Raw genomic sequence first — 27,463 nt, forward strand, 5'->3', positions numbered from 1 at the left:
GGCACACCAGACTCGGACAGGCAACAAAATCTGCCATAGCGGAGCACTGTCTGGAGCTCGGCCACTCAATGGACTATAACAACACCAAAATTGTAACACAGACGCCAAGATTTTGGGACAGTGTCATAATGGAGGCCATCGAGATCAAGTTCACAGACAACCTAACAAACCGAGACAGCGGTTATCAGCTCAGCTTGGCGTGGAGTCCGGCTCTGGAGCTTATCAGGGCTCAATGAAATGAACCCACAAACTCCTCAAGAAGTAGTAACACTGCAGGAGTAGCGCCAAGCGGGTGCGGACTTCGAACACAACTCCCGACGCAGGACGGGCCTCTGACAGCCGCCACGACCACAGATGATGAACAAGTCAAGCACGGACGACCGTCGGAGCACCAGGGAAGTGCCAACACCGCAGGATCAGCACCAGGCGGGTGCGGACCGCAAATGGAGCGCCCAACAAAGAACAGGCATCAGAGAGCTGCCACAGATGGAGACCAAGTTGGGCGCGGACGTCCGAGGGAGCACCGGGGAAGAAACAACACCTTACAAGCAGCGCCAGGTGGGCACGGACCGCGAACAGAGCCCCTGACGCGAGACGGGCCTCAGGCAGCTGCCACAACTGCAGATGGTGGACTAGGCAGGCGTGGACGTCTGTCGGAGCACCAGGGAAGTGCCAACACCTCGGGAGCAGCGCCAAGCGGGCGCGGACCACGAACGGAACGCCGCATGCGGGTCTGGCCCCAGACATTTGCCACGACCACAGATGGTGGACGAGGCGGGCACGGATGTCCGTGAGAGCACCAGGGAGGGGTAAAAACCTCAGGAGCAGCACCTGGATGGCGCGGACCGCAAATGGAATGCCCGACACAGAACAGACCTCAGAGAGCTGCCACAGATGGCGCCCAAGTCGGGTGCGGACGCCCGAGGGAACACCGGGGAAGAGACAACACATTACAAGCAGTGCCAGGCGGGGGCGGACGGCAAATAGAGCACCCAGCGCCCTCTGGGCATAAATACTGGACAAGATCCTCCAATACGGCAGTCTCAGGTAGCACCTGAAGAAGGCAACGAGTTACATGGCCGAAATATTGTGCCAGAGCGACACAAACATCCGGCAGTAGACCCGATTATTCCACATGTCAAGATCTCACCGGGAAAGCCTGACGAGTTACAATAAAAAGGCTGTTACACATTAAGCTTTCAGCCAAAGGCTTCATCAGGAAAGGAACAAACCTGCATTCACACAAGCAAGCACATCTCTCACTCACACATGACCACTATTTTTGGTTGCTCAGGCCAGACTGAAACTGAAACATGGCAAATATGAGCAACAATCGATAACAGAGCAGGTAAGGGGGAGGGATAGTAGGGTACAGGCAGGGGAAGAGGAAACAGTGCTGCCTGTTAGAGCATGCAGAGACTTGACATGGCAGACATGCTACCTGGTGTGATGTTGGGAGGCTGTGGGGCCGGGAAGGAAGGGAAAGAAAGGGAGCAGAAAGGAGAGGAGCAGAGAAGGGGAAAAGATTGGTGGATACATTGCAGAGAGCAGTGTCGAAAATCTAGCTTCCCACATCAAAGAAATCAACCCCTTCTTTCACTGACTCCCCACTGTCCCCACCCCTTTACCTCCTGGATACCTGCTCATCACTTCCCTATACACCAACACCCTTCATGCCTAAGGTCTTGTTGCCATCTAACACCACCTTTCCCATCGTCCTTCAGATAATTTTAAAACTAGGACAACTGCAGCCGAAATAGTTATACATGATTCCTTGATGCATCATACAGTGAACAGTTTTTAAATGCAGGTGTTAAAACTTTTAAAGTGAAACTGAATGACATGTCCAATGGTCCACTGTAGCTGTATTTGTTCAGGTCACTTATAAAGCCACACAACCAGTTTCACAACTTTTGAGTTGCACTTTCTGGTGCAAATACAGGGTGACACAGAAAAATGGGAACATTTCCACAATCCAATAAAACTAGGAGTGATGAAGGAAAGAAATTGTATTCATAGTAATTGAAACCTTACAACTTTGCCATTTACGAAACATAGATGGCATTCATCATATTTAAAAAATTACATCCTTTAGATGGTGTCGTCCTATACAAATACATTCGTGAAATCTGCTGTTGAGATTCCTCATAGACCGCTGCAACATCTCAGCTGGGATACTGTGAACTGCATCCAGAATTCTGTGTTTTAACTCATCCATGGCTCTTGATCAAGTCATGTAGACTTTGCTCTTCAGGTAGCCCCACAAGAAAAAATCACAAACAGATAAATGTGGCAATCTAGGGGGCCAGGTAATGTTACCGAATCGTGAGATCACACGGTTGCGAAACAATTCTCACACATGTACCATTTATTGCCATGTGATGTCACTCCATCCTGTTGAAATCAGGCTTCTCAAACATTTGGAAAATTGTTCAATGCAGGAGTAACTAAAGTTTGTAACATCTCCCTGCAACAATTGGCATTGACAGTTATTGTGTTTCCCTGTTCATTTGCGAAAAAATACAGTCCGATAATCCCATGTGATGAAACACTACACCGTACTGTCATTTTACTGGCATGTAAAGGGTGCTCGTGAATGTCATTAGGATTTGTGTTTGTCCAGTAACGGTAGTTCTGTTTATTCCCATAACCTGTGAGATGAAAATGTGCCTCATCTGACATCCACAACTTGTTTATAAATTCAGCATCATTGTTTATTTTTGTTATCATTCGTTGACAGAATCCAATTTGTAAGCGGTAATCATTGTCCTTCAATAGTTGCACCATCTGTAGTTTGTATGGATGAAATTTTAAATTATTCTGTGTCACCCTGTGTCATAGGTTACAGACTGCCGCAGTGTAACAGTTGGTGTGGCTAGGTAAAGATTTCAGCACTCTTCAATTAATAAAAGACCATCATCACTGATAGTAGTCCTTCAGACTCCAAACCCACTATATCATACCTCATACATCTCAGTTACTATATCCTAACACACAACTACTTCTCCTCTGAAGGGAAGCTATACAAACAAATCCGCAGTGCAGCCATGGTCACATGCATGATAGCTTCCTATGCCAACCTGTTTTTGGTCCACATAGAGGAAACCTCCTAGCCTCCCAAGATCACAAACCCATGATGTGGTTCAGTCAGGTTCATTGATGATATCTTAATGATCTGGACTCAGGGCCACCCTATCTTTTTTCCTTCACAACCTCAGCACCTTCACTCCCATCCACTTCACTTGGTCCTTCTCAACCAGGATGTAACCTTCCTGGACATTGATATACACCTCTCTTAGGGCTCCATCGACACCTCTGTCCACAGTACTTGCATTTCGATAGCTGCCAACCCTTCCACACACAAAAAAAAAAAAAAAAAAATCCCCCCCATACGGCCTAGCCACACAGGGACAGTTGTGTAAGACCCAGGTGCAAGACCTATCCAATTTACCCATCCAGCACTTGTGAAAGTAGCCATGTCGTGTACCAACTCTGCATCAGTCATGACTACCAACCACCTATCTAACAGAATGAATAGTCACCATGAAATTGTGGCCATGAACAAAGTGGACCACCCTGTTGCACAACAGGCAGCCGAACATAACGTACTTTATTTCAGTGACTGCTTCACATCTCAGGCCATCAGTATCCTCCCTTCTACCATCAGCTTTTCTGAAGTGCGCAGTTGGTGTTTATTCTTGCAACACATTCTCCACGCCCTAAATCATATCGACCTACTGTCCTGATACCCTCCACCCAACATCTTCCATCCTCTCTGTCCCAACACCTCCTCCCAACTCATGTCCCCTCACTCTCACTGTGCACTGCGCTTTGCCAATGCACCCACCAGTCTTTTTCTCCGTCTCACTTCTCTCCTTTCCACTCCCTTTTTGAACTTTCCCTCTCTCCCCCAAAGTCTCCCAACACTGCGCCAAGCAGCCTTGTCTGCCATATTTCATCCCTGCATGCTTCACTTGGCAACACTGTTTCCTCTTCCTCCCTATACCCTGGTATCCCCCCCCCCCCCCCCGCCTCCCCACTCCACTACAGACTGTTACTCCCATTTGATGTGTCTCATTTTCAGTCTGGCCTTAGCAGCCAGAGATAGCACTTATGTGTGTGAATGCGTGTGTTTTTTTCTTTTCTGATGAATGTTTTGGCTGAGAGCTTAGTGTGTAACAGTCTTTTTGTTGTGCATGTCTACTAAAACTCAGCATATCATCTTTGCAGTGAATGTAATATTTCACATATTCATTTATTATTCTCCTTGCGTCTTCATTGAAGCGTAAATAATACCAATGCAACTAGATCCTACACTGAGGGACCTGTCACAGTTAAACTATATAACAATGTGGTACAATTATGTTTTCCTTGTTCTCTACATCATTTGCTGCATTATTACTTTCAGAATAAAGAACAAATGGGAAGTTCTCTTTTTGGTGCTAATGCGCTTGTATGCTTTACCCAGAGACTGTCCTGTCATTTTTCTAAAGTTGTCATTTATATAATCCCTTTTCTAATTCTTTTAAGTGTGGAAAAAATAACACATATTAACCTTAAAGCTACTTGCACAGTGCTTCAGTTCATTCACACATGTTGGTTAAACTACAAAGAGGGCCTATTAGTCAGTTGCACCTCTAACTTAATCCTAAGTCCTTTGGCAATTCATGTTAAGCAATTAAATTGGCTACTATACTAAGTTAATCTTCCGCCTTACAGAAATTATGTAAACCTAACCATAGTTTGTTCAAATTCAAAATAGTACTAACTCTCTTGTACAAAACTGATGTCAGTAATTATTATTACCACCCAGTAGAAAACTGTATAAACCCTCACAAGATTTGCCAAGTAATAAGTCAAATCTACAAAACCCATTCTAGAACACTTTAAATTGTTCTCCATACAATCTTCATTCATAGTTTATTCCTGAAAATATGCAAGCACTCATTTAGATAATAATCTTAATGAAGATTTATTAGGGGATTGATGTCATCATTAAATTATAGCATGTCTCTCACAGTGGAAGACTTGGAGGATGTTCAGTTTCCCCCAGCATTTCAATTATTGTTAACATTACAATTTCTGGTGGATTGTCCTTTGCAAAAAGATTCCATCAACCATTACCATTACTCTTTCTATAAAGATTATGAAAAGGACAGATTGCTACTCACCCTATAGAAGAGATGTTGAGTCACAGATGGGCACAACGAAAAGACTACTATACATTTGAGCTTCCAGCTAAAAGGCCTTCCCCTAAAGTAGAAAACACATACTTTCACACAAGCACAATATGATTATAACAAAACAATACCTTTGGCGTACGCTAAAAATCAGAACATACTGCTGATGATGGGCAAATTCTCGAACTAATCCAATAATATAAATTACTGTCAAAAAGCAGCTCCCATCAAATGTGTGGTTATTAATATAATGTATTTGAAGATTAAAATTACTTGCTTATGCTCTGTACATTCTTCCAGATTCAAGGAATTTACACGTTACCTTTTTGTTTATAGGCGTCTTCTCTGCTATCGTAGCTGCACAAGTAATATGGGTTGTATATCGTATTTTATGACTGTAATAAAAGTTTTTTTAGGCCATAAACATTTCACTTTATTTCAAAGCATCTTCATTGGCTGTTGTAATAATTGGGTTTTTGTTACAAAACTGTGTGCAAAGATAATATAAAGTTCTCATATTTTACATTACTGCTATTAAACAGTATTAAATTTCAGTTATTACTCATAAATTTTGTTTTGTACTTCGTTACTAATGTTGTTTTATACATCTGTGTTTTACTTTTAGTACACTGCACTTCACTGACACTGAATATATTTTCATCTGCGTGTTGTGTTGATATTTCTAGATGCAGTCATCTTATGTTTTGCTGTTGTGGTTGTGCAGGTTCCTGCTGTGTGCGTGTGTGTGTGCGTGCGCGCGTGTGCGAATGTACGAATGTACGCATGAGAGGCTTGTCTCACTACAAGACCATGTTTGTTTTCGGTGTCACCCTATACCATCTGATATTATTCCTTGTGGTTTTCACTTGTCTCAGTACTGTGTGTATTCATGGAAACCATATGGAAGCTTAAAATTGTTGAGGCTATAAGTCTAACGTAAAATGTGTCATGAACTGCTCTAAGATTTTCACAGCATCACACACTGCTCAATTTGGTACAGTCAACTTAGAACTTTTCATTGTACAGCATTTTTCTATCTTGTGGTTAGCATTAAATAAAGATTTTATATATCCTCTTCCATTTTTGAGTAACCTTGCTTGTTTTTGTGACTGAAATTATATTGTATTTCATAGCAGGGTAGATAATCTGTAGTGTCCAGTAAACAGTATACTGGATCATGTTTATCAGTAGAACTCCACATCAGGTATGAAGTTTTTATGAACTAATTCCGGCAGGGATAGACAAAAATCTGATTTTGTATCAGAATTTGTGAACCGTCATAGAACACAATGAAGTGAAGTTGATGTTATTCGAACATTCTTAATTGGGAAGTCATTTATTAAAAGCTAAAGAGCCCAAATGCTCACATGGGTTGTTCTACAAACATGTTTGTCTAAATAAATTCAGTGTTTGTGCACAACAGGACTTTATAGTTTTCTGTGGACTTCCAGCATAAGAAGTCACCCTCATGCTGCCAACGGCCTTGTCAAAGAGGGCAGAAGAACAGACAGAGGTTCAGGACACTCTCTTGTCCTTGGGGTGGGAAACTGCCTCTAAAGGCAGAAGAATCCACAATGATCAATGGCATGAGGATGCAGAAGGCAATGGAAACCACTGCATTAAAGACACAAATCATGTATCCACAGGACATGTGGCCTGTAATTGAGAAAATGTCATGATGATCTCTCCATTGGCAAAAGATTCCAGAACAGACCCTGTTCGGATCTCTGGGAGGGGACTGCCAAGGGGGAGGTGACAATAAGAAAAAGATTGAATAACCAACGGAAGGATAATGTTCTAAGAGTCATGGCATGGAATGTCAGAAGCTTGGACTTCATAGGGATGCTAGAAAATCTGACAAGAGAAATGCAAAGGCTCAATCTAGATATAGTAGGTGTCAGTGAGGTGAAATGAAAAGAAGACAAGGATTTCTGGTCAGATGAGTATAGAATAATACAAACAGAAACAGAAAGTGGTATACTGGGAATATGATTTGTTATGAATAGGAAGGTAGGGCAGAGAGTGTGTTACTGCAAACAGTTCAGTGATAGGGTTCTTATCAGAATCAACAGCAAACCAACACCGACAACAATAGCTCAGGTAGACAAGCCAATGTCACAAGCTGCAGCTGAAGGAATAGAGAAAGCATATGATGATATTGAAAGGGTAATACAATACGTAAAGGGAGATGAAAATCTAATAGTCAAGGGGGACTGGAATACAGTTGTAGGGGAAGGGGTAGAAGAAAAGGTTATAGGAGAATATGGGCTTGGGACAAGGAGTGAGAGAAGAGAAAGACTAATTGAGTTCTGTAATAAATTTCTGCTAGTAATAGTGAATACTCTGTTCAAGAATTATAAGAGGAGTAGGTATACTTGGCAAAGGATGAGTGATACAGGAAGATTTCAGTTAGATTACATCATGGTGAGACCTAGACTCCGAAATCAGATATTGAGTTGTAAGGAATACCCAGGAACAGATATAGACACAGATCACAATGTAGTAGTGATGAAGGGCAAGCTGAAATTTAAGAGATTAGTCAGGAAGAATCATTACACAAAGAAGTGGGATACTAAAGTGCTAAGGAATGATGAGATACGCTTGAAGTTCTTTAAGGCTATAGATACAGCAATAATGAATAGCTCAGTACAGTTGAAGAGGAATGGACATCGCTAAAAAGGGCAGTTACAAAAATTGGAAAGAAAAACATAGGCACAAAGAAGGTAACTGCGAAGAAATCATGGGTAACAGAAGAAATACGTCAGTTGATCAATGAAAGGAGGAGGTGCAAAGATGTCCAGGGAAATTCAGGAATACAGAAAGACAAGTTGCTGAGAAATGAAGTAAATAGGAAGAGTAGGGAAGCTATGACGAAATGGCTGCATGAAAATTGTGAAGAAATTGAAAAAGAAATGATTGTCATAAGGACTGACTCATTGACTCAGCACATAGGAAAGTTAAAACATACTTTGTTGAAATTAAAAGCAAGGGTGGTATCATTAAGAGTGCAATGGGAATTCCACTGTTAAATGCAGAGGAGAGAGCCAATAGGTGAAAAGAGTACAATGAAGGCCTCTGTGAGGCTTGATGTGATAAAAGAAGAAACAGGAGTTGATTTAGTTGAGATGGGGGATCCAGTATTAGAATCAGAATTTAAGAGAGCTTTGGAGGACTTACGAACAAATAAAGCAGAAGGGATAGACAATATTCCATCAGAATTTCTAAAATCATTGGCGGAAGTTGCAACAAAACGACTATTCACGCTGGTGTGTAGAATATATGAGTCTGGCAACATACCATCTGACTTTCATAGAAATATCATCCTCACAATTCCAAAGACTGCAAAAGCCGACAGGTGCAAGAATAATCGCACAATCAGTTTGACAGCTCATGCATTCAAGTTACTGACAAGAATCATATGCAGAAGAATGGAAAACAAACTTGAGGATGTCTTAGATGACGATCAATTAGGCTTTAGGAAAAGTAAAGGCACCAGAGAGGTAATTCTGATGTTGTGGTTGATAATGGAAGCAAGACTAAGGAAAAGTCAAGACACGTTCATAGGATTTGTTGACCTGGAAAAAGCGTTTGACAATGTCAAATGGTGCAAGATGTTCGAAATTCTGAGAAAAATAGGGGTCAGCAATAGGGAGAGATGGGTAGTACACAGTATGTAAAAGAGCCAAGAGGTAATAATGAGACTGAACAACCAAGAACGAAGTGCTTCGATTAAAAAGGATGTAAGACAAGGATCTAGTCATTCACCCATACTGTTCAAAGTGTACATCGAAGAAGCAATAATGGAAATAAAAGAAAGATTCAGGAGTGGAATTACAATTCAAGGTGAAAGGATATCAATGATATGATTTGCTGATGACATTGCCATCCTGAGTGAAAGGGAAGAAGAATTACATTATCTGCTGAATGGAAAGAGCAGTCTAATGAGCACAGAATATGGACTGAGAGTAAATGAAAAAATAAAAAAAAAAAGACAAAAGCAATTAGAAGTATCAGAAATGAGAACAGCAAGAAACTTAACATCAGGATCGATTGTCATGAAGTAGATTAAGGTAAGGAATTCTGCTACCTAGGCAACAAAATAACCAATGACAGATGGAGCAAGGAGGACACCAGAAGCAGACTAACAATGGCAAGAAAAGAAGGCCATTCCTGGTCAAGAGCAAGTCTTCTAGTATCAAACATAGGCCTTAATTTGAGGAAGAAATTTCTGAGACTGTACATTTGGAGCAGAGTATTGTATGGTAGTGAAACATTGAGTGTTGGTAAACCAGAACAGAAGAGAATTGAAGCATTTGAGATTTAGTGCTACAGACAAATGTTGAAAATTAAGTGGGCTGACGGGGTAAGGAATGAGGACACTCTGCATAGAATCAGAGAGGAAAGGAATATGTGAAAAACACAGACAAGGAGAAGGGATAGGATGATAGGACATATGTTACAACATCAGGGAATGACTTCCATGGTACTAGAGGGAGCTGTAGAGGGCAAAAACTGTAGGGGAAGACAGAGATTGGAATATACCCAGCAAATAGTTGAGGACGTATGTTGCAAGTACTACTCTGAGTTGAGGTTGGCACAGGAGAGGGATTCGTGGCAGGCCACATGAAATCAGTCAGAAGACTGATGACTCAAAAGGGGGGGGGGGGGGTCTCCACTTGACTTCAGAAGTCAATATAGGGGTTGCCTGGAAACAGGGTATACACCACGTATATGTTGGAGTAGTTTATATTCATTATTCATAACATTTGGAGTTAACCTTCACACTAATGCATCTCTCTCCTAGTCACATAACAATACTTCACAGAATGTAATATGAGTGTGACATATTTACAGTGGCTGCAGATATATAAAATCTCACTGGGCTTCCTTTGTTTACTGCATGAGTGGTGCTTGGATCAGCCAGTTTTGAAATCACAGAGGATGTGAAACGTGTCATGACTATTGTTGCAAATATTTGATTGAAAAGCACATCAGATACTTTACAAAACCATTGTTGTAGGTACTATTGTTATACAAACACACACCTATGATTTGATTGATTATTACCTTCACATTTGGAAGATGACATTTGAAGATGATGTTGACAATCTCCCCTGGCTTATGAAACAGATACTCACGGTTTATAGTTCACAGGTTCCCAAATTTTTACTTCTGCTCTTTATTGATGAGATAGTATTTCAAGGTGTTATTCACCAAGGCTCTGATGCCTTGAAATATGAATTGTGACGTTCTGCTATGTTTCTGAAAACTTTTAGAAATTGTTTCAAGTAGAAAACTTTGGCATTTCAGATATACTGTACGTTGTAAATTGGTACTGATGAGAGTAGTTAGTTCTTGAATTTTAGGAAAGTGAGTTTATTGAAGAAATTTGTCTGACATTTTTGCAATTCAAAATCTGGTGCAATTTTTAAGCAACAAAAGTGTAAATACACTGAATGTTTGTCTTTTCAGATCATAGTGATATTTCTTTGTATTTGGGAACTAGAATCTGTTTAGTGAGATCTGAGTGAGGCTTGAACATAATGTTTGCTTGTTGACATGAAAGTGCAAGATAGTGAACTTATATTGTTTTTTATGTCTGCAGATAGTTCCTGTGAAAACAATAAAAGATGAATTTCCCTTTCATTGCTTCTTCGACAATGCACCAAAACCTCTTTTCAAACAAAGATCATATGAGGAAGACATGGAAATTGCTGAAGGTTGTTTCAGGTAAAAAAAAAAAAACAGATGCACATACCTACAAACACATGCACACAAGGAATACTTGTTTTGAACACAATTTTATAGGTTTGATATTACAGTGCCTGTGTTATTCAGAATTAAAACACAATGTTCATTTCAACGTGCATGCATGTCCAAAGGAAGAGGTACTGTGGTGACTACAGCCATTATGAAATACGTGAAATGAATTCGCAATTGCAAATATGGACAACCATGAGCTGTATAATGGACTGACGACAATTAAAATTGTGCCAGACCGGCATTCAAACCCGAATTTCCTGCATATCCCAAGCTGGCCATCTGAATACTACTCATGGCGAGACCCAAACTTCCATACATCATCAACCATGTGGCTGCAACTTGTACTCGTACATCCATTATGTACATTGTTGTACAGGCGAGACACTTTACTTGAAAGTCACTTGTGTGGTGTCGGTAGATAAATACAGTACTGCAGTGCTTGTGTTATTCCAAAATATGAGGCAATGTTCCTTTTGATGTGCATGTCCAAAGGACATAGAGTTTTGGTTTAATTTAATGTGCACAGCAGCTGTAATGTGTTCAACAGCATTTTAAAATTTGTTCAGTAAGTGTTTTTACTATGCATATTGAGTGTAAGATTTAGATTGATTTCATTTATACTGTCTTATTTCTTGTCTCCAGAATAATTATTATGTTTTTCAGTTTTATTTTATTGAAAATGGTCTGATTGTCAAAATGTAATTCAGATAACAATCCGATGTTATTTTCTTGAGGTTCATAAGTATAACGAAACTGTTTTGTATTTATTTAAATATAATGGCAATATTGGCACATTTGTGTTACAGATACATAGAAAAGATTTTCACACAGCTTGAGGAATTCCGAGCATTTGAGCTGTTGAGAAGTGGATTGGATAGATCAAAATATCTACTTGTAAAGGAGGCAAAGGTGATAGCTATGACATGTACCCACGCTGCTCTTAAGCGGAGAGAACTTGTTGATCTTGGTAGGTAAAGAGGACTGGTTGTTCTTTTGTCTGTGTATTATTTCTTTAAACAAAATTTCCTTTGGTCTGTATGGATATTGTAGTCTCGCTTTTTTTGACTAAAATGCTATTCATTTACATTTGCTTTAATTGCAAGTCAGACGAAGGCAGATCATATTGGTGAGCAGCATCAAGATAGTGCAACAGCACATTTTATAAGCTTTGTTGAAGGTGTATATGTTTGTTCTCTCCAATTTAACAAGAGCACTGCATCACCAAATTAAAAATTGACTTATTTCATTCTGAGCAAGGCATTAAATGATTGTCCATTATTTGGCAAGTTATGAAGCACAATGATAAAGACCTGAGACTTATACTATCTGAAACTTAACATGATTATGGCTAGAGGACAGATGTAAGGATGTAGAGGCTTGTCTCACTAGGGGTAAGATACATACTGCCTACAGGAAAATTAAAGAGACCTTTGGAGAGAAGAGAACCACTTGTATGAATATCAAGAGCTCAGATGGCAACCCAGTTCTAAGCAAAGAAGGGAAGGCAGAAAGTTGGAAGGAGTATATAGAGGGTTTATACAAGGGCGCTGTACTTGAGGACAATATTATGGAAATGGAAGAGGATGTAGATGAAGACGAAATGGGAGATAAGATACTGCGTGAAGAGTTTGACAGAGCACTGAAAGACCTGAGTCAAAACAAGGCCCCGGGAGTAGACAACATTCCATTGGAACTACTGATGGCCTTGGGAGAGCCAGTCATGACAAAACTCTACCATCTGGTGAGCAAGATGTATGAGACAGGCGAAATACCCTCAGACTTCAAGAAGAATGTAATAATTCCAATCCCAAAGAAGGGAGGTGTTGACAGATGTGAAAATTACCGAACTATCAGTTTAATAAGTCACAGCTGCAAAATACTAAAGGCTATTTACAATTTGTGCAGGAACCAGATGGCAGTTATAAGAGTCGAGGGGCATGAAAGGGAAGCAGTGGTTGGGAAAGGGGTGAGACAGGGTTGTAGCCTGTCCCCGATGTTATTCAATCTGTATATTGAGCAAGCAGTAAAGGAAACAAAAGAAAAATTCGAAGTAGGTATTAAAATTCATGGAGAAGAAGTAAAAACTTTGAGGTTCGCCGATGTCATTGTAATTCTGTCAGAGACAGCAAAGGACTTGGAAGAGCAGTTGAATGGAATGGACAGTGTCTTGAAAGGAGGATATAAGATGAACATCAACAAAAGCAAAACAAGGATAATGGAATGTAGTCAAATTAAATCGGGTGATGCTGAGGGAATTAGATTAGGAAATGAGACACTTAAAGTAGTAAAGGAATTTTGCTATTTAGGGAGTAAAATAACTGATGATGGTCGAAGTAGAGGGGATATAAAATGTAGACTGGCAATGGCAAGGAAATCGTTTCTGAAGAAGAGAAATTTGTTAACATCGAGTATAGATTTAAGTGTCAGGAAGTCGTTTCTGAAAATATTTGTATGGAGTGTAGCCATGTATGGAAGTGAAACATGGACGATAACTAGTTTGGACAAGAAGAGAATAGAAGCTTTCGAAATGTGGTGCTACAGAAGAATGCTGAAGATAAGGTGGGTAGATCACGTAACTAATGAGGAGGTATTGAATACGATTGGGGAGAAGAGAAGTTTGTGGCACAACTTGACACGAAGAAGGGATCGGTTGTAGGACATGTTTTGAGGCATCAAGGGATCACAAATTTAGCATTGGAGGGCAGCGTGGAGGGTAAAAATCGTAGAGGGAGACCAAGAGATGAATACACTAAGCAGATTCAGAAGGATGTGGGTTGCAGTAGGTACTGGGAGATGAAGAAGCTTGCACAGGATAGAGTAGCATGGAGAGCTGCATCAAACCAGTCTCAGGACTGAAAACCACAACAACAACAACATGATTATGTCAGTGAGAAATTGGTTTCACCTCTCAAATATCAGACTTTGTATGCAGCAAGATTCAGGTACATTTTGTTGAGGATAAATAACAAACACATTTGCTGTGTTACATCATGTAACCACAATACCAGACCACATCAACAAACTGAAGTTCAAACTATTTTTCAGTTCTAAATAAATGAAACTATGTTTAAGATTCAAAGTTTACAATGAAATGATTGTTGAAATCCAAGTAAATTCATTATTATTGTTTTGATATTACTATATACATAATCAGAACGAACTTACAGCTAGTTGTTGTCAAAACAAAACAGTCGCATCTGTCAAAAACCACCTGCAGAGATTAATTACGTAATGTCTAAGATAACATATCACTTCCGCTTACGCAAATATTCTCATCCTGCTAAATAAACAAAATTAATATAATAATAACCAATCATACTCTTTTTCTTTTCTTTCTACTACAGAATGATATTGGTATTTAAACTAAGTTTTCCAAATAAGTTAAGGGTCACTTTCTATCTCACATCTTAATCATTCCCATCAAAGAATCGTTATGTGCCATCCCTTTAATTACAGGACCATTTCCTGAAGAAAGATTGGGACCAGAATTAAATAGCACCTTCCTTGTTCAAAGATGACATGCTATGTCATCCCTCAGGAAATTGCCCATCCTCTTACATTTGTCAGTCTCACATATAGGAATGTGAATTATTGGTTCACCGTCAGCTACTTTGTAGTGGACCATTGTGTCATGAAGTCAATTTACTTTTTGTGTATTCAAGATTCTTGCAAAATACACACCCAAGTATTAGAAAATATTATTATACATTATCCACAAACACAAACAAACATTCTACACTGTGATTGTTTATTACATTTTAGAATGGTCTTAGCTTATGTTTCCCCTCTTTTATAAGCCAACAATTAACCTTTTCTCTATCATAGCTATTTTATATGTTATAAAATTTTGAAAGCTAAAATAAGGTTTTTATTTCAGGCTAAAGAGTCTAACTCTTTCATTTCGCCCAAATCTTTGAACTGAGTCTGACCATTCTAAGCCCACTTGTAGTTTTGTATCTGCTGATGTTAATTAGGTTTTACAGTTTAAAAATCCTTAGCCTGTAGGAACAGGTTTACCAAGTGCTTTTCGAGTAGACATAGCAATTGTGTTCTGTACAAGTTGTGAGAGGTTAAGCACCACACATAAGCCTTCCACTTCTGCCACAGTTATTTAAATAATACTAGTATCTATCTTATAGGAAATTTGAAATTTGGGCCCTTTTGTAACAAAGAGTTTTCATCATGAGAAAGATTTGTGCCCTTAAGATTAACTACTCTATTTGCAAAAAGAGTTTTTGTTAGCAGTGACAACATCAGTAGTGTTAATCCGGGTCTGCTGGTCCACAAGTAACCATAGTTTGCGGGCATGTCTTCTGGCAATAACATTACATTTCTGGAAGAGACTAATCAACTCCCATTGATCATAAGAAAGAAACCAAGAAGAATGTCGGAGAAGTGATTGGATAAGACAGTACCTGCAATCTCAGCCAAATGTCAGGACCTATGTGCCATGCGAATTTCACTTTTTATGGATAGATATTCACACTTTATCTTGACACTACATACATTTAAGGCTACAGAATTAAATTGAAGCTTTGTATATTTTGGAATTACATCATTCACTTAACAGTTTTAATTGAAATTAATTCATTGTCAACTAACCCGCTTTTCTTCTATGATGTATAATAACTTGGCCTCCCTGAACTACCAACTTGACTTAAAATATGAGGTGTTGTTTTAGAGTTTATACACACTGTAATATAGGACTGAAGAAAATAATTAAGTTTACAAAATGTCTTTACAGGATTTCAATATAATGTCCACTCTTGCTTATGACATCTTCTTGATGTTTTGGTAACTTCTGTATTTGGTATAGGTCACCTTCATTGTTGAGCTGTACAGTGACTCTGGTCACCTCACTGGAAGGTTCACCAATTGTATCAAAATATCTTCCAAGGAGTTGTTCCTTCAGTTTGGGAAATACATGAAATGTCTGATGGGCTCATATTAGGATTGTATAGTGGGTGTGGAAGTATTTACCATATGTGTTTATCATTTATTTCTTTCATTGAAAGGGCAATATGTGGGCCTGCATTATCTTACAAAATAAGGACACCAGCTGCAACCATGTCAGACCTTCTTTGATGAAGTTTTGGGTGCAAAACATTTTGCTGAAACAGCTTATAGTATGTGCCTTTTCAGTCATTTTTTGGGGCACTCTGTAGCTATGACTCCATTCATGTCATACAGAAGGATCATCATCAGTTTCATCTTTGTTGGTGGTCAAATTTTTTCAGCTGTGGAGAGTTGGAGCATTTCCATTGCGATGTGTGAGACTTCAGTTCTAGCTCAATATCTCACTTATGGATTTCATCAAGTGCAACAATTCGTTTCAGAAACTGTTCTCTTTCAGTTTGATATTGTTGGAGCAATTCTTCTGTGATTCTCTTGCGACCTACCTTCTGCTCTTCACTCAGATCATGTGAAATCCATTAGACAGCAACTTTTCTCATCTTTAACTTTTCATTCATTATTATGTAGACTGGAGTGACAGATATTTGGGCCTCTCAAAAGCAATTTCCACATGTTTTTCATCAATACTTTCTGAAAATGGCATTAACCATAACCTTAGAGGTGTAATTTGTTAAAATTCATGGTTTTCCACTTCTTGAGTTGCCCTCAGTGCATACCTGACCTGCATGGAAATGAGCAGACCACTGTAATTCTGTGTTATGATCTGCTAAACTATTCCCACACACCGCTCTCAAAGCATTGTAAATGTCCATTGGGTTCTTTCCACACAAGGATTCGATTTTGATGTGGAAATGCTAATTATTATATGTGATCTGACTTGACTTGCTTCCAGCTTCCATTATAAAACTGAATGTCACTGACACAGCCACGTGAATCGGCAAAAACATATACTACCATCACACCTAAAGTCTCGCTCACAAATAACATGAATTTCATGTTGATCATGCCACTGTAATGGTCATGGATGCACAGTGCAGGACTTTTGAAATGACCTTCGTTATATAAATGTGACATAAAGTCATGAAGGAGGCAGGCAATCATTATTATAATCTGAAAAAGATAGATTGCTACTCACCAGTAGTAGAGATGTTGAATCGCAGACAGGCACAACAAAAAGACTGCTAAACAAGTAAGCTTTTGGACAGAAGGCTTTCTTCTGAATTAGACAACATACACACACGTCCATGCAAATGCAACTCCTATACACATGACCACTGTCTCTGGCTGCTGAGACCGACTGCGAGCAACATAGCATGATGGGAGAAGTAGTTTGTGTGGTGGGGTGGGAGGAGGCTAAGGTGGGGAAGGGGAGGAATAGCAGGTTAGGTTTGGGGGACAATAAAGTGCTGCATATGGGAGTATACTGGGATGAGGTGGGGAGAGAGTAGGGCAGCTACATCTACATCTACATCTATACTCTGCAAGCCACCTGACGGTGTGTGGCAGAGGGTACCTTGAGTACCTCTATCCGTTCTCTCTTCTATTCCAGTCTCATGCAGGTGCAGTTGGGAGGTTAGACAGAAGGCAGGGGAGGGGGAGGAGGGAAGGAGGAGGTGCAGAAAAGGAGAGAAGTAAGAAGACTGTGTGTGTGTGTGTGTGTGTGTGTGTGTGTTTGTGTGTGTGTGTGTGTGTGTGTGTGTGCGTGCTTGGTGAAGACTGTGCAGTGCAGTGCAGGGATGGGAACAGGGAGAGGGGAATAGGTAGGTGAAGGACAGTGACTGTTGAAGGTAGAGGCCAGGAGGGTTACAGGAGGGGAAGTTCTTCTTTATGCTATTAGAAAAAGCTGGTGTTGGTAGGAAGGATCCAGATGACACAGACTGTGGAGCAGTCATTTAAATGAAGAATGTTGTGTTGGGCAGCATGGTCAATAACTGGGTGGTCCAACTGTTTCTTGGCTACAGTTTGTCAGTGGCCAGTCAAGCAGACAGACAGCTTTTTTGTTATCATGCCTACATAGCACACAGCACAGTGGTTGCAGCTTAGCTTGTAGATCAGACAGCTGGTTTCACAAGTAGCTCTGCCTTTGATGGATAGGGTGACAATTGTGACCAGACTGGAGTAGGTGGTGGTGGTGGTGGTGGTGGTGGTGGGAGGAGAATGTATGGAACAGTCTTGCATCTAGGTCTGTTACAGGGATATGAGCCATGAGGTAAGAGGTTAGGAGCAGGGGCTGTATAGGGATGGATGAGGATATTGTGTAGTTTAAGTAGGTGGCAGAATACCAGTGTGGGAGGGATGGGAAGGATAGTGGGGAATTTGATTCAATTGCTCCAGTCCTGGGTGGTTCTGAGCTACAAGGGGAATGCTCCTCTGTGGCTGGATGGTGGGACTTTGGGAAACGGTATGTGACTGGAGAGATAAGGCGTAGGAGATCTATTTCTGAACAAGGTTGAGATGGTAATTACAGCTTTAGTGAGACCCTTTGTATATTTTGAGAGGAACTGCTTGTTATTACAAATGTGATGGCTTTGGATGGCTATGCTGTGTGGAAGGGACTTCTTTGTATGGTATGGGTGGCAGCTGTCAAAGTGTAGGTGTTGCTGGTGGTTGGTAGGTTTGATATGGACAGAGGTACTGATGAAGCCATCTGCGAGGTGGAGGTCAACATCAAGGAAAGTGGCTTGTTGGGATGATGAGAGCTGAGTGAAGCGAATGTGGGAGATGGTTTTGAGGTTCTGGAGGAATGTGGATAGGGTGTCCTCGCCCTTGATCCAGATCACATAGATATCATCAGTGAATCTGAACCAGGTGAGGGGTTTGGGATTCTGAGTGTTTAGGAAGGGTTCCTCTACATGACCCAAGAATAGGTTGGCATAAGATGGTGCCACATGGGTGCCCATTGCCATACCCCAGATTTGTAGGTGATGCCTTCAAAGGAGAAGTAATTGTGCATGGAGAAATAGACACTCTTGGTGACCAGGAAGGAGGGTGTAGGTTTGGAATCCATCAGGTGCTGGGAAAGGTAGTGTTCAATAGTGGCAAGGCCATGGGCATTAGAGATGATAGTGTAAAGGGAGGCAGCATCAGTAGTGACAAACAGGGCACTGTCTGGTAAAGGTTAGCATCATTTATATTGGAGGGTTGGCTGTGGGTAATAGGCTGAAAGTGTTGGTCTACAAGAGCAGAGGTTCTCTCTGGGAAGGGCACAGTAAACAGTCACTATAGGGCATTCTGGGTGGCTGGGTTTATGAACTTCAGGAAGCATGTAGAAGGTAGGAATGCAGGGAGTGGTAGGAATGAGGTTGAGAGAGAGACTCCAGGGAGAGGTTCTGGGATGGGCCTAAGGATTAGGGGAGAGACAGGAGATCCTGCTGGATTTCTGGAATGAGGTCACTGTGAATGAGTCTGACAGCTGGCATAGTCCTTCTGCCAGATAATCCTTGCGGTTCAAAACAACAGTGATGGAGACTTTATCAGCAGGTAGTATTATAAGATCGGGCTCTGTTTTTAGGTGATGGATTGCAGTTCTTTCTGCATATGTAAGATTATCCTGCATGTTGAGAGATTTGGGGAATGATGATGAGGCAAAGTTTGAGGTTAAGAAATTCTGGAAATTTAGCAGTGGGTTATTTGGGGGCAGTGGGGGTGGATCACTATTGGATTGGGGGGAGGGGGGGGGGGGAATTGATCTGAGTCAGGCAGTGTCAACATTGGTCTTTGCTTGAGTCTGATTGGTAGCTTTGGTGGCAAAAAGTAATTACACTGTATGGACTGGGAGAAGGAGAGAAAGTCTTTCACAAGTCCAGTACGATTGCATTTGGGAGTGGGGCAAAAGGTGAGACCTTTTGAAAGGACTGATAATTCTGTGAGACTGTGACTTTTGGAAGAAGGGTTTATAACTTTATTTAGGGTATGCTTAGGTTCTGGATTATGTATGGTGGTGGGAGTGAGAGATGAATGTAATAGGTGTATGAGGCAGAGTTTTTCAGCTATGAGGGGCTGTGGAGTAGATTTGGAGGCTGTTGTAGAGGTGGTGACCAGTGGTAATCTGTGGCAGAACTAGGTGGTGATAAGGTTGGAGAGGTTTTTGAGGTGGCATTGTGTTTGCTGCCCAGGTTCCTGAAGTGCAAGAGTTTCAGTGCATGAAGTGGGATCCAGGAATTTGGGATTGCAAAGCAAAGGAAGTTTACAGATGGAAAGGAAGTATAGCAAAGAAGTTTGGGTCTGATTTATATGGTTTTGTAGGACTATGTTGGTGAAGATTAAGGATTGTCAGAATCTGAACAGATGGAAGTAATTGTGGAAGGTGGGGTGCAGCCAGAAATGGGTAATTGGTGGTAAGGCAATTTTGGGGGGGGGGGGGGGGGGGGGATTCCATGAGCCAAGCAACAACGAAGGAACAGTATGTGGGACTGGGTTCTGGCTGGGATAAGGACGAGCAGTCCCTCACAGAATACACCAAGGGTCTCACTGAGGCCTTCACAGTCTTGTACAGAAACAGATCTCTCACGCCTTATCTTTCTAGTTACCCACCATCTCCCAAAGTCCCACCATTCAGCCATGGAGGAACTCCTTGTGACTCAGTATCACCCAGGACTGGAGCAACTGAATCACATTCTCCACCAGGTTTTTAACTACTTCTTGTGGTGCCCTGAAATGAGGAATGCCATACTCACTATCCTTCCCACCTTTCCGACAGTGGTTTTCTGCCACCCACCAAACCTGCACAATATCCTCGTCCATCCCTCCACAACCCCTGGACTCAACCCCGTGAGTCAAGGCTCAAGTTCCTGTAATAGACCTAGATGCAAGACCTGTCCCATACATCTTCCCTCCACCACGTACTCCATTCCAGTCACAAGCATAATTTATTCTATCAAAGGCAGGGTGACTTGTGGAACTGGTCATGTGATCTACAAGCTAAACTACAACCACTGTGCTGTGTGGGCATGACAACAAACAAGCTGTCTGTCTACATGATTAGCCACTGACAAACGTAGCCAAAAAACAGCTGGACCACCCAGTTGCTGAAGATACTGCCCAAGACAATGTTCTTTGTTTCAGTGACAGCTTTCTTACTTGTGCCATCTGGATCCTTCCTACCAGCACCAGATTTTCTGAATTCCGCAGTGAGGAGCTCTCCCTGCAATATATCCTATGTTCCCGTAACCCTCCTGGCCTCAAGCTTCATTTGTCACTGTCCTTCACCTGCCTATACTCTTCCCTCTTCCCACTCCAGTACTGCATAGCCTTCTGATCCTCCAACATGCCCACAGTTTTTTTTATTTCTCTCCTCCACCTCCAGCCCCCCTCCCCCCTTGCCCTCTGTGGAACCTCTCTACTGCACCTAGCTGCCCTACTGTCTCCCCACATTGTCCCTGTATGCTGCCACAAGCAGCACTTTACCATCCCCCAGCCTGCTATCCCTCCCTCTCCCCACCCCACCCCAGCCCCTCCTTACCCCACCAAACACATTGCTTCTCCAATCTTGCTCTGTTTCTCACAGTCTGGCCTTAGCAGCCAGACACAGTGGTCATGCGTGCAGGAGTTGTGTTTGTGTGAATGTGGTTATGTATGTTGTCTAATTCAGATGAAGACCTGTTGGGCAAAAGTTTACTTGTTTAGCAGTCATTCTGTTGTGCTTGTCTGTGACTCAACATATCCACTATATGATGAGTAGCTATCCTTTTTCACAATATTGTCATTATTCCATCCTGGATTTTTCCGTTGTTTTATTATAATAATCAGTAGTTCTGCACTCTGGCTGACTGAGTTGCAAAGGTAAACATCAGACATGAAATGACTTTATTGCTCATATGAATGAATGCTTCAGAATTTAACCAACGTCAGGTATCTACAAAAAAATCAAATACAAAAATATTTATAAAACACAGTAATTGCTAGCTATAGAACTCCATTTGACTAAAATGACTTGACATGAAGTGTACTGCACCTGCCCAGGAGTGAACGCTACATGTCAAGTAGAGTTCTGTAGCTGTCCATTGCTGTAGTACTCATAAGGACATCTCTTGATCACAGTCATCTAGTTTTTTGCTTCAGCTACCAGAAATCAAATACCAATGAGTCAGTTAACATTGTCAAATTCTATATCTTTCTGTTTTGACAACTATTACCCTTTTATGAATATAATTAATTGGTTTCATTTAATATAAATATTATTATGTCTTGTATTAAAAATATCAGGAAAGACACTTGATACTTGGTATGAAACTCAGATAAATAAATAGTGTGTAAATGGACAAGAGTTGATTTTTTTCTCGATAAACATGTTACTGAAGCTATCTCCTTTCCCAAGAGTTTAGCAGCAATCACTCAGATCTTTTTAATTCTGAAGAACTATCAACAGCATCTGTTGTATGTTGAACAAGTCTCTGGTAATCCATCGAGGGTAGTGGGACAGCGGCCAGACATGAAATACTTGAATAATGACCATTGAAACCAGCAGCTGTATTGAAATTCAAACTTTGTTTACTAGAAAAATGCTACCAGTGTGACGCGAAACAGTGTTGTCTTCAGGACCCTGCATATGGAAACACACATAGCAAGACAGTAAAACATAATAAGAGTATTGGCAACAAAAATCACACACACACTCAAAACAGTTACATACTCGAGTGATGTGATGTACCTGAGGGGTGCCCACTCATGATTTTATTGTTTATGTATTGGATGTAATTAGTGTGTATGTGGTATTATTTTTGTGGGTTTGTGTTATCCAGTGAACGTTTGTTCATTAGGTTTTTGTTGCATTTGTTTACTCCAATTATTTGGTTTTATGTTATTAGGTTCTCCTGTTTTATTGTGAATACACTCCGTATTAGTAGGTGTTTTGAATAGGGATGTACATGACTCTGGGTGCTTTGCTGGTGTAACTGGTTGGGTAGGCTCTCTTGAGATACATTATGTCATTGGAGTATGTAATTATTAAGAATTAAAAAATAAATAAAATAGGAATAAAAACATCAAATTAGATGCTGAGTTTTGTTTTGTATGGGAACCGATAGTACATTTTCGTTATCTGATTTATCCCCTTTTTAGTGACAAACAGGTTTTCGTTGTCAGTTCTCTCATTATACCTTACTGTCATGCTACGTATGTTTCCACATACAGGGTCATAGAGATAATGCTTTTTCGAGTCGAAACTGGCAGCATGTTATGAATAAATGGCATTTGTATTACAATACAGCTGTTGGTTTCAATTGTCATTATTCAGGTATGATGCATAAAGTGATGTTTTTTCTGCTGAAGTATTTGGAATAGGACTGTTACTTATAGACTGTAGAAGAACTATCATAATTTTTGATACAAAAAAATAAATCTCATTGTCTCTCTTGCTATCTAAGGCTTTCTCTATGCAAATATTGCCATAATCTGCAGTGCATGGAGTGTAGCATAGTGATTATCATTGCTGAGTGGTGTGCTGAAGGTCGTCAGTTTAAACCCAACCACCAGTTGTTTGATGGAGATGCTGCAAACTTCAAGACATCTGCAATTAGCACAATAAAAGCCATCACTTAAGTGAACAGAAACCAGAGTAAAACCAGGACATCATTCCAAAGTCCGTATATTCTGGAGACCAAGAGATTCCAAGGTAGTAATAAGGTAGTTGCACATCAAGAACCCATCAGATATTTGTGGAATGCTGACCATGATTCATCAAATTCCTTGAATAAATTCGACTGAGTCATCACATAGAAGATGTGGGATGACGTGATGCATTTGGCAAATGTGTACTTTTACTTGGAGGGAACAGCCCAGCAATGGTTTGAAAATGACAAAGAGAAACTCAGCCGCTGGGATAAATGCCAGACCAAATTGAAGAAATCATTTTACTACAATCAACAGGAAGCCCATTTAGTAGGAGACTAATTAAAGAAAAGGGGCTAATGTCATGGTGAAACAACATAGTCATATGTACAGAATGTTTTGGCCATTTGCAGCATTGTCGACCTGAGTACGATGGAAGCTGTAAACAATATCATGTTCGATGAAAGGAGTTGCAGAAGAAACATACCAAGCTCTGCTGTCATAGGATATCACAACAACTGAAGAATTCATCATATGGTGCCAGTGCATTGAGGAAAGGCGACAGAAAAAGAGCAGAAGAAAGAGGTGTGATCAACTCCTGAATGTGGTCCCTATGCCAGTTGTGGAAGACCACCCTGACATCTCTTTCTCATATGCCACATAGTAATAGAAGAGATACAGCAGTGTATGGCAGCCAGTAATATTGAACCAAGTATTGTATATCAGGAGGACAAATGACAACATGATGGTATGTTTCCGCTGTGGACACTATGGCTATGTTGTACACCACTGCAGAGTAAGGAGATGAGTGTTCGACAACTATAATGCTGCTTGTTAGCAACCTGTACAAGTCTAATTCATGACAATCAATTTCACATTGTTAAAGTCAACCTTTGATCAAAAGCTAATTGCCATATCCTTGGATAAGGTTGCTCCACAGCACACCCAATTGGTTCTCTGTCTCTGTACAGGGGTACCAGTTGGCTCACCTAGCTGGCGAATTTTGGAAAACCAGGCGAGGCAATCATGTATAGACGTGAGTCTGCCACAGATGAAAACTCTCCATGGATAACATGCAGTCCATGGCAAAACACCATATCAATACTGAGAATTATCGACCAATAAGCCAGTGTATTGTCAGCTGAATGACAGATAATGCAAGAGGAAATGCAGAAGATGCTGTGAGATGACGACATTGAGCCTTTAGAGAGTCCTTGATCCTCTCCTCTGTTCCTTGTGAAGAAGAAAGCTGATACACGGCATTTTTGCGTCGACTACCAGAAATTGAACAAAAGCACAAAGAAAGATGTCTGCCCATTGATGATACTCTAGAGTGCTTGAAGGAACATAGTATTTCTCATCTATGGAAATTCTGATGTCCTACAAGCAAATTGAGGTTGACATGCCTGATTGGAAAAATGCTACCTTGATAACTCCTGATGGCGTCTATGAGTTTATAGTTATGCTGTTTGGGTTTGGACAGTGTAACACTCCAACCACTTTCAATTGTATGATGGACAACTTTCTTCGACACCGTAATTGGAGATGTCTTTGCAATCTGGATGATATTGTCATTTTTTCGAAAACATTTGACAGATAGTTAAGCTGTGTGACAACCATGTTGAAGTGTGTTCAAGCTGCAGGCTTCCATTTGAATCCAAAAAAGTTACTCTTTGCTGCCCCCTGATCCGGAGAAAATAAAAGAAGTCACAGATTATCCAACTGCTCTGCACATTCATGATGTGAGAATTTTTCTCTGAGTGTTATCATATTACTCATGATTCATAAAGATCTTCTGCATCAAAGAATGTCCCTTGCATGAACTATCACAGGGAGATGCCTAATTTTCCTGGAACAAGGTGTGAGAAAGGCATTTTGTTGTCTTTTCAGAGGTATTTGTTTGGCAAACCATTTACCATTATGATGGACCACCATTCTCTCTGCTGGCTATCTAGCCTGAAGGATTCGTCGGGTCAGTTGGTGGGTTGCACACTGAGGCTTGAGGAATACGACATCTCAGTGGTATAGAAAGGCAGATGTAAACACAAGGACACCAACTGCCTTTCAAGGAGTCCTTCAGCAGAACACAGTAACATAGATTAAATCTCAGTTACTGCTGCACTGGATGACATTGCTACTTGAACAGACAGAAGAAACCATAGAAGCCTTAAAGAATGAGGAGCTGACCAAATGAGACTTCTAATTAATAAATAGAACATTGTACAAGAGGAACTGTGGTCCGATGCAGTGTAAATGGTTGTCATCAACCCACCTCATCTGCGGCCAGCAATACTGGCTCCAACATTTGGTCACATTGGCTTTGTGAAGACTTTAGACTAAATGAGATGCAGGCATCACTGGTCAGATTTCTAATGATCTGTTAGACATTTTGTGAGTCACTGTAAGGAATGCCAACAACAGAAGCACATGCTGCAGTTACCTCCAAGGATTCCTGCCTGCAGCAGGGCTATTCCACTGAAATGGAATTGACTTCTTGGGGAGATTCCCAAAATTGACAAATGTGAATCAATGGATAATAGTCTGCTCTGACTACCTCACCCGCTATGCTGCCACCAAAATGTTGCACACTGTCGAAACTGCAGAAATGCAAAATTCGTTCTGGAAGTCATCCTGAAGTATGGAGCACCCTGTCTGACGATCTCCGATTTTGTAGAAGTTTTCCAGATAAGACTAGTTTCAGATAATTTCATGTTGTAGCTTTAGCCAATGGATAGCAACTGCCTACCACCCACACAGACAAGTGGCATCGTAGAACAGTTTAATAAGATGTTGGTAGATTTGATCTTGATGTACATTGATGTCAGACAGAGGGATTGTGATATAAGGATATAATATTGCCAGTCACGAAATTCACATATAATGCAGTGAAGGTAGACATTACAGATTTCACGACTGTGGAGCCGAAAGAAAGGTGTGAGAGTGAAATGACAATGTATTCTCTGTTCTTGTTTCAGTCGGACAATACTCAGCATGACTTCATGAAAAGACTCATCACCATGAATGAAGAAGCAAGGTAGCTCATTAGCATATGTATCATGACCACCCAGGAGAAGATTAAGAGCACTATAATGCCAAGTTCCCATCAGTGAAATGCAGTTCAGTTGATTTGATATGGATTTTTGCACATGAGCGGAAAGTGGGACTGTTGAAAAAGTTACAAAAACTCTAAATTGGGCTGTATCGGTTGTCAGACAGCATATATGAAGTTAAGGACTACAACCCTTTGTCAAGAAAACAAAGCACAGAGATACCATCCATATCATCCATAAGAAACCCTTCTACAATCCAGAGGTGCAAACCGACGATGGGCGGTTCAAGGAAACTGAACATAATTGCGAAGCTTCAATGGGAGGAACTACCTGCGTTGCTCATTATAGTGATGAGTAAGTGGCAACATTGCTTCATTGACAAGATCTGTAGCCAGGGTACTGTCGTCAGCTCAAGTGACAACTTCTGAAACATGGGTCACTGTCTCACCAGGAGAGTGAGCAATACCATGAGCTGTGGTGCATGCAATGTAGCTTGGTGGTTAGCATCACTAGCTGGTGTGTTGCGAGTCATCAATTCAAACTTGGCCATCAGCAGTTGTTTCTTACCTAATATTTATCATTTCTGGTAAGTTCTTGAAGTATCTTATGTTTGGAATTTTTTGTATATTCTGGAATATTCAATGTATGCATAAATATCACTGTTCCAGAATATCTGATGTTGGTGTAAATAGGATAACTCTCCATCCAGGAGTTCAGTTCTATTATGGCTATTCGTTGGTTTTCATAATAAATGTGCTTTCAGTTCTAGATATGTACTTCATTGACAAACCTGCTTTCGGATTTGAACTTGAGTGTGGTTACCATAGGTCAGAAACGGAGCAAAAGCCTAAAGTTGATGGTTGCATGCACTAGAAATGAAGACACTACTGTTATGTCAGCAATATACCAGTTTCCTTCCTTCCCGCTGTATTTCAACAAGTGTGATGGGTTTGAGAATGGGGGCACTGTGGTCACTTGTTGTCTCTTACTGAAGTGGAATGAGGCTAG

The 27,463-nt window shown here is 40.8% G+C and overlaps 1 protein-coding gene across 1 annotated transcript in view; it reads left to right on the plus strand.

Annotated features, from left to right (window-relative positions):
- The window catches only part of LOC124608554 (RNA helicase aquarius), a 339,510-nt gene that overhangs the window by 269,481 nt on the left and 42,566 nt on the right, over window positions 1-27,463 (plus strand). The window contains exons 20-21 of the mRNA XM_047139996.1: window positions 10,786-10,910; window positions 11,750-11,910. Coding sequence (XP_046995952.1) covers window positions 10,786-10,910; window positions 11,750-11,910 — 286 coding nt within the window. The remainder of the gene's footprint in view (window positions 1-10,785; window positions 10,911-11,749; window positions 11,911-27,463) is intronic.

Source organism: Schistocerca americana, chromosome 1, assembly GCF_021461395.2.
Source record: "Schistocerca americana isolate TAMUIC-IGC-003095 chromosome 1, iqSchAmer2.1, whole genome shotgun sequence".
NCBI classification, from domain to species: domain Eukaryota; kingdom Metazoa; phylum Arthropoda; class Insecta; order Orthoptera; family Acrididae; genus Schistocerca; species Schistocerca americana.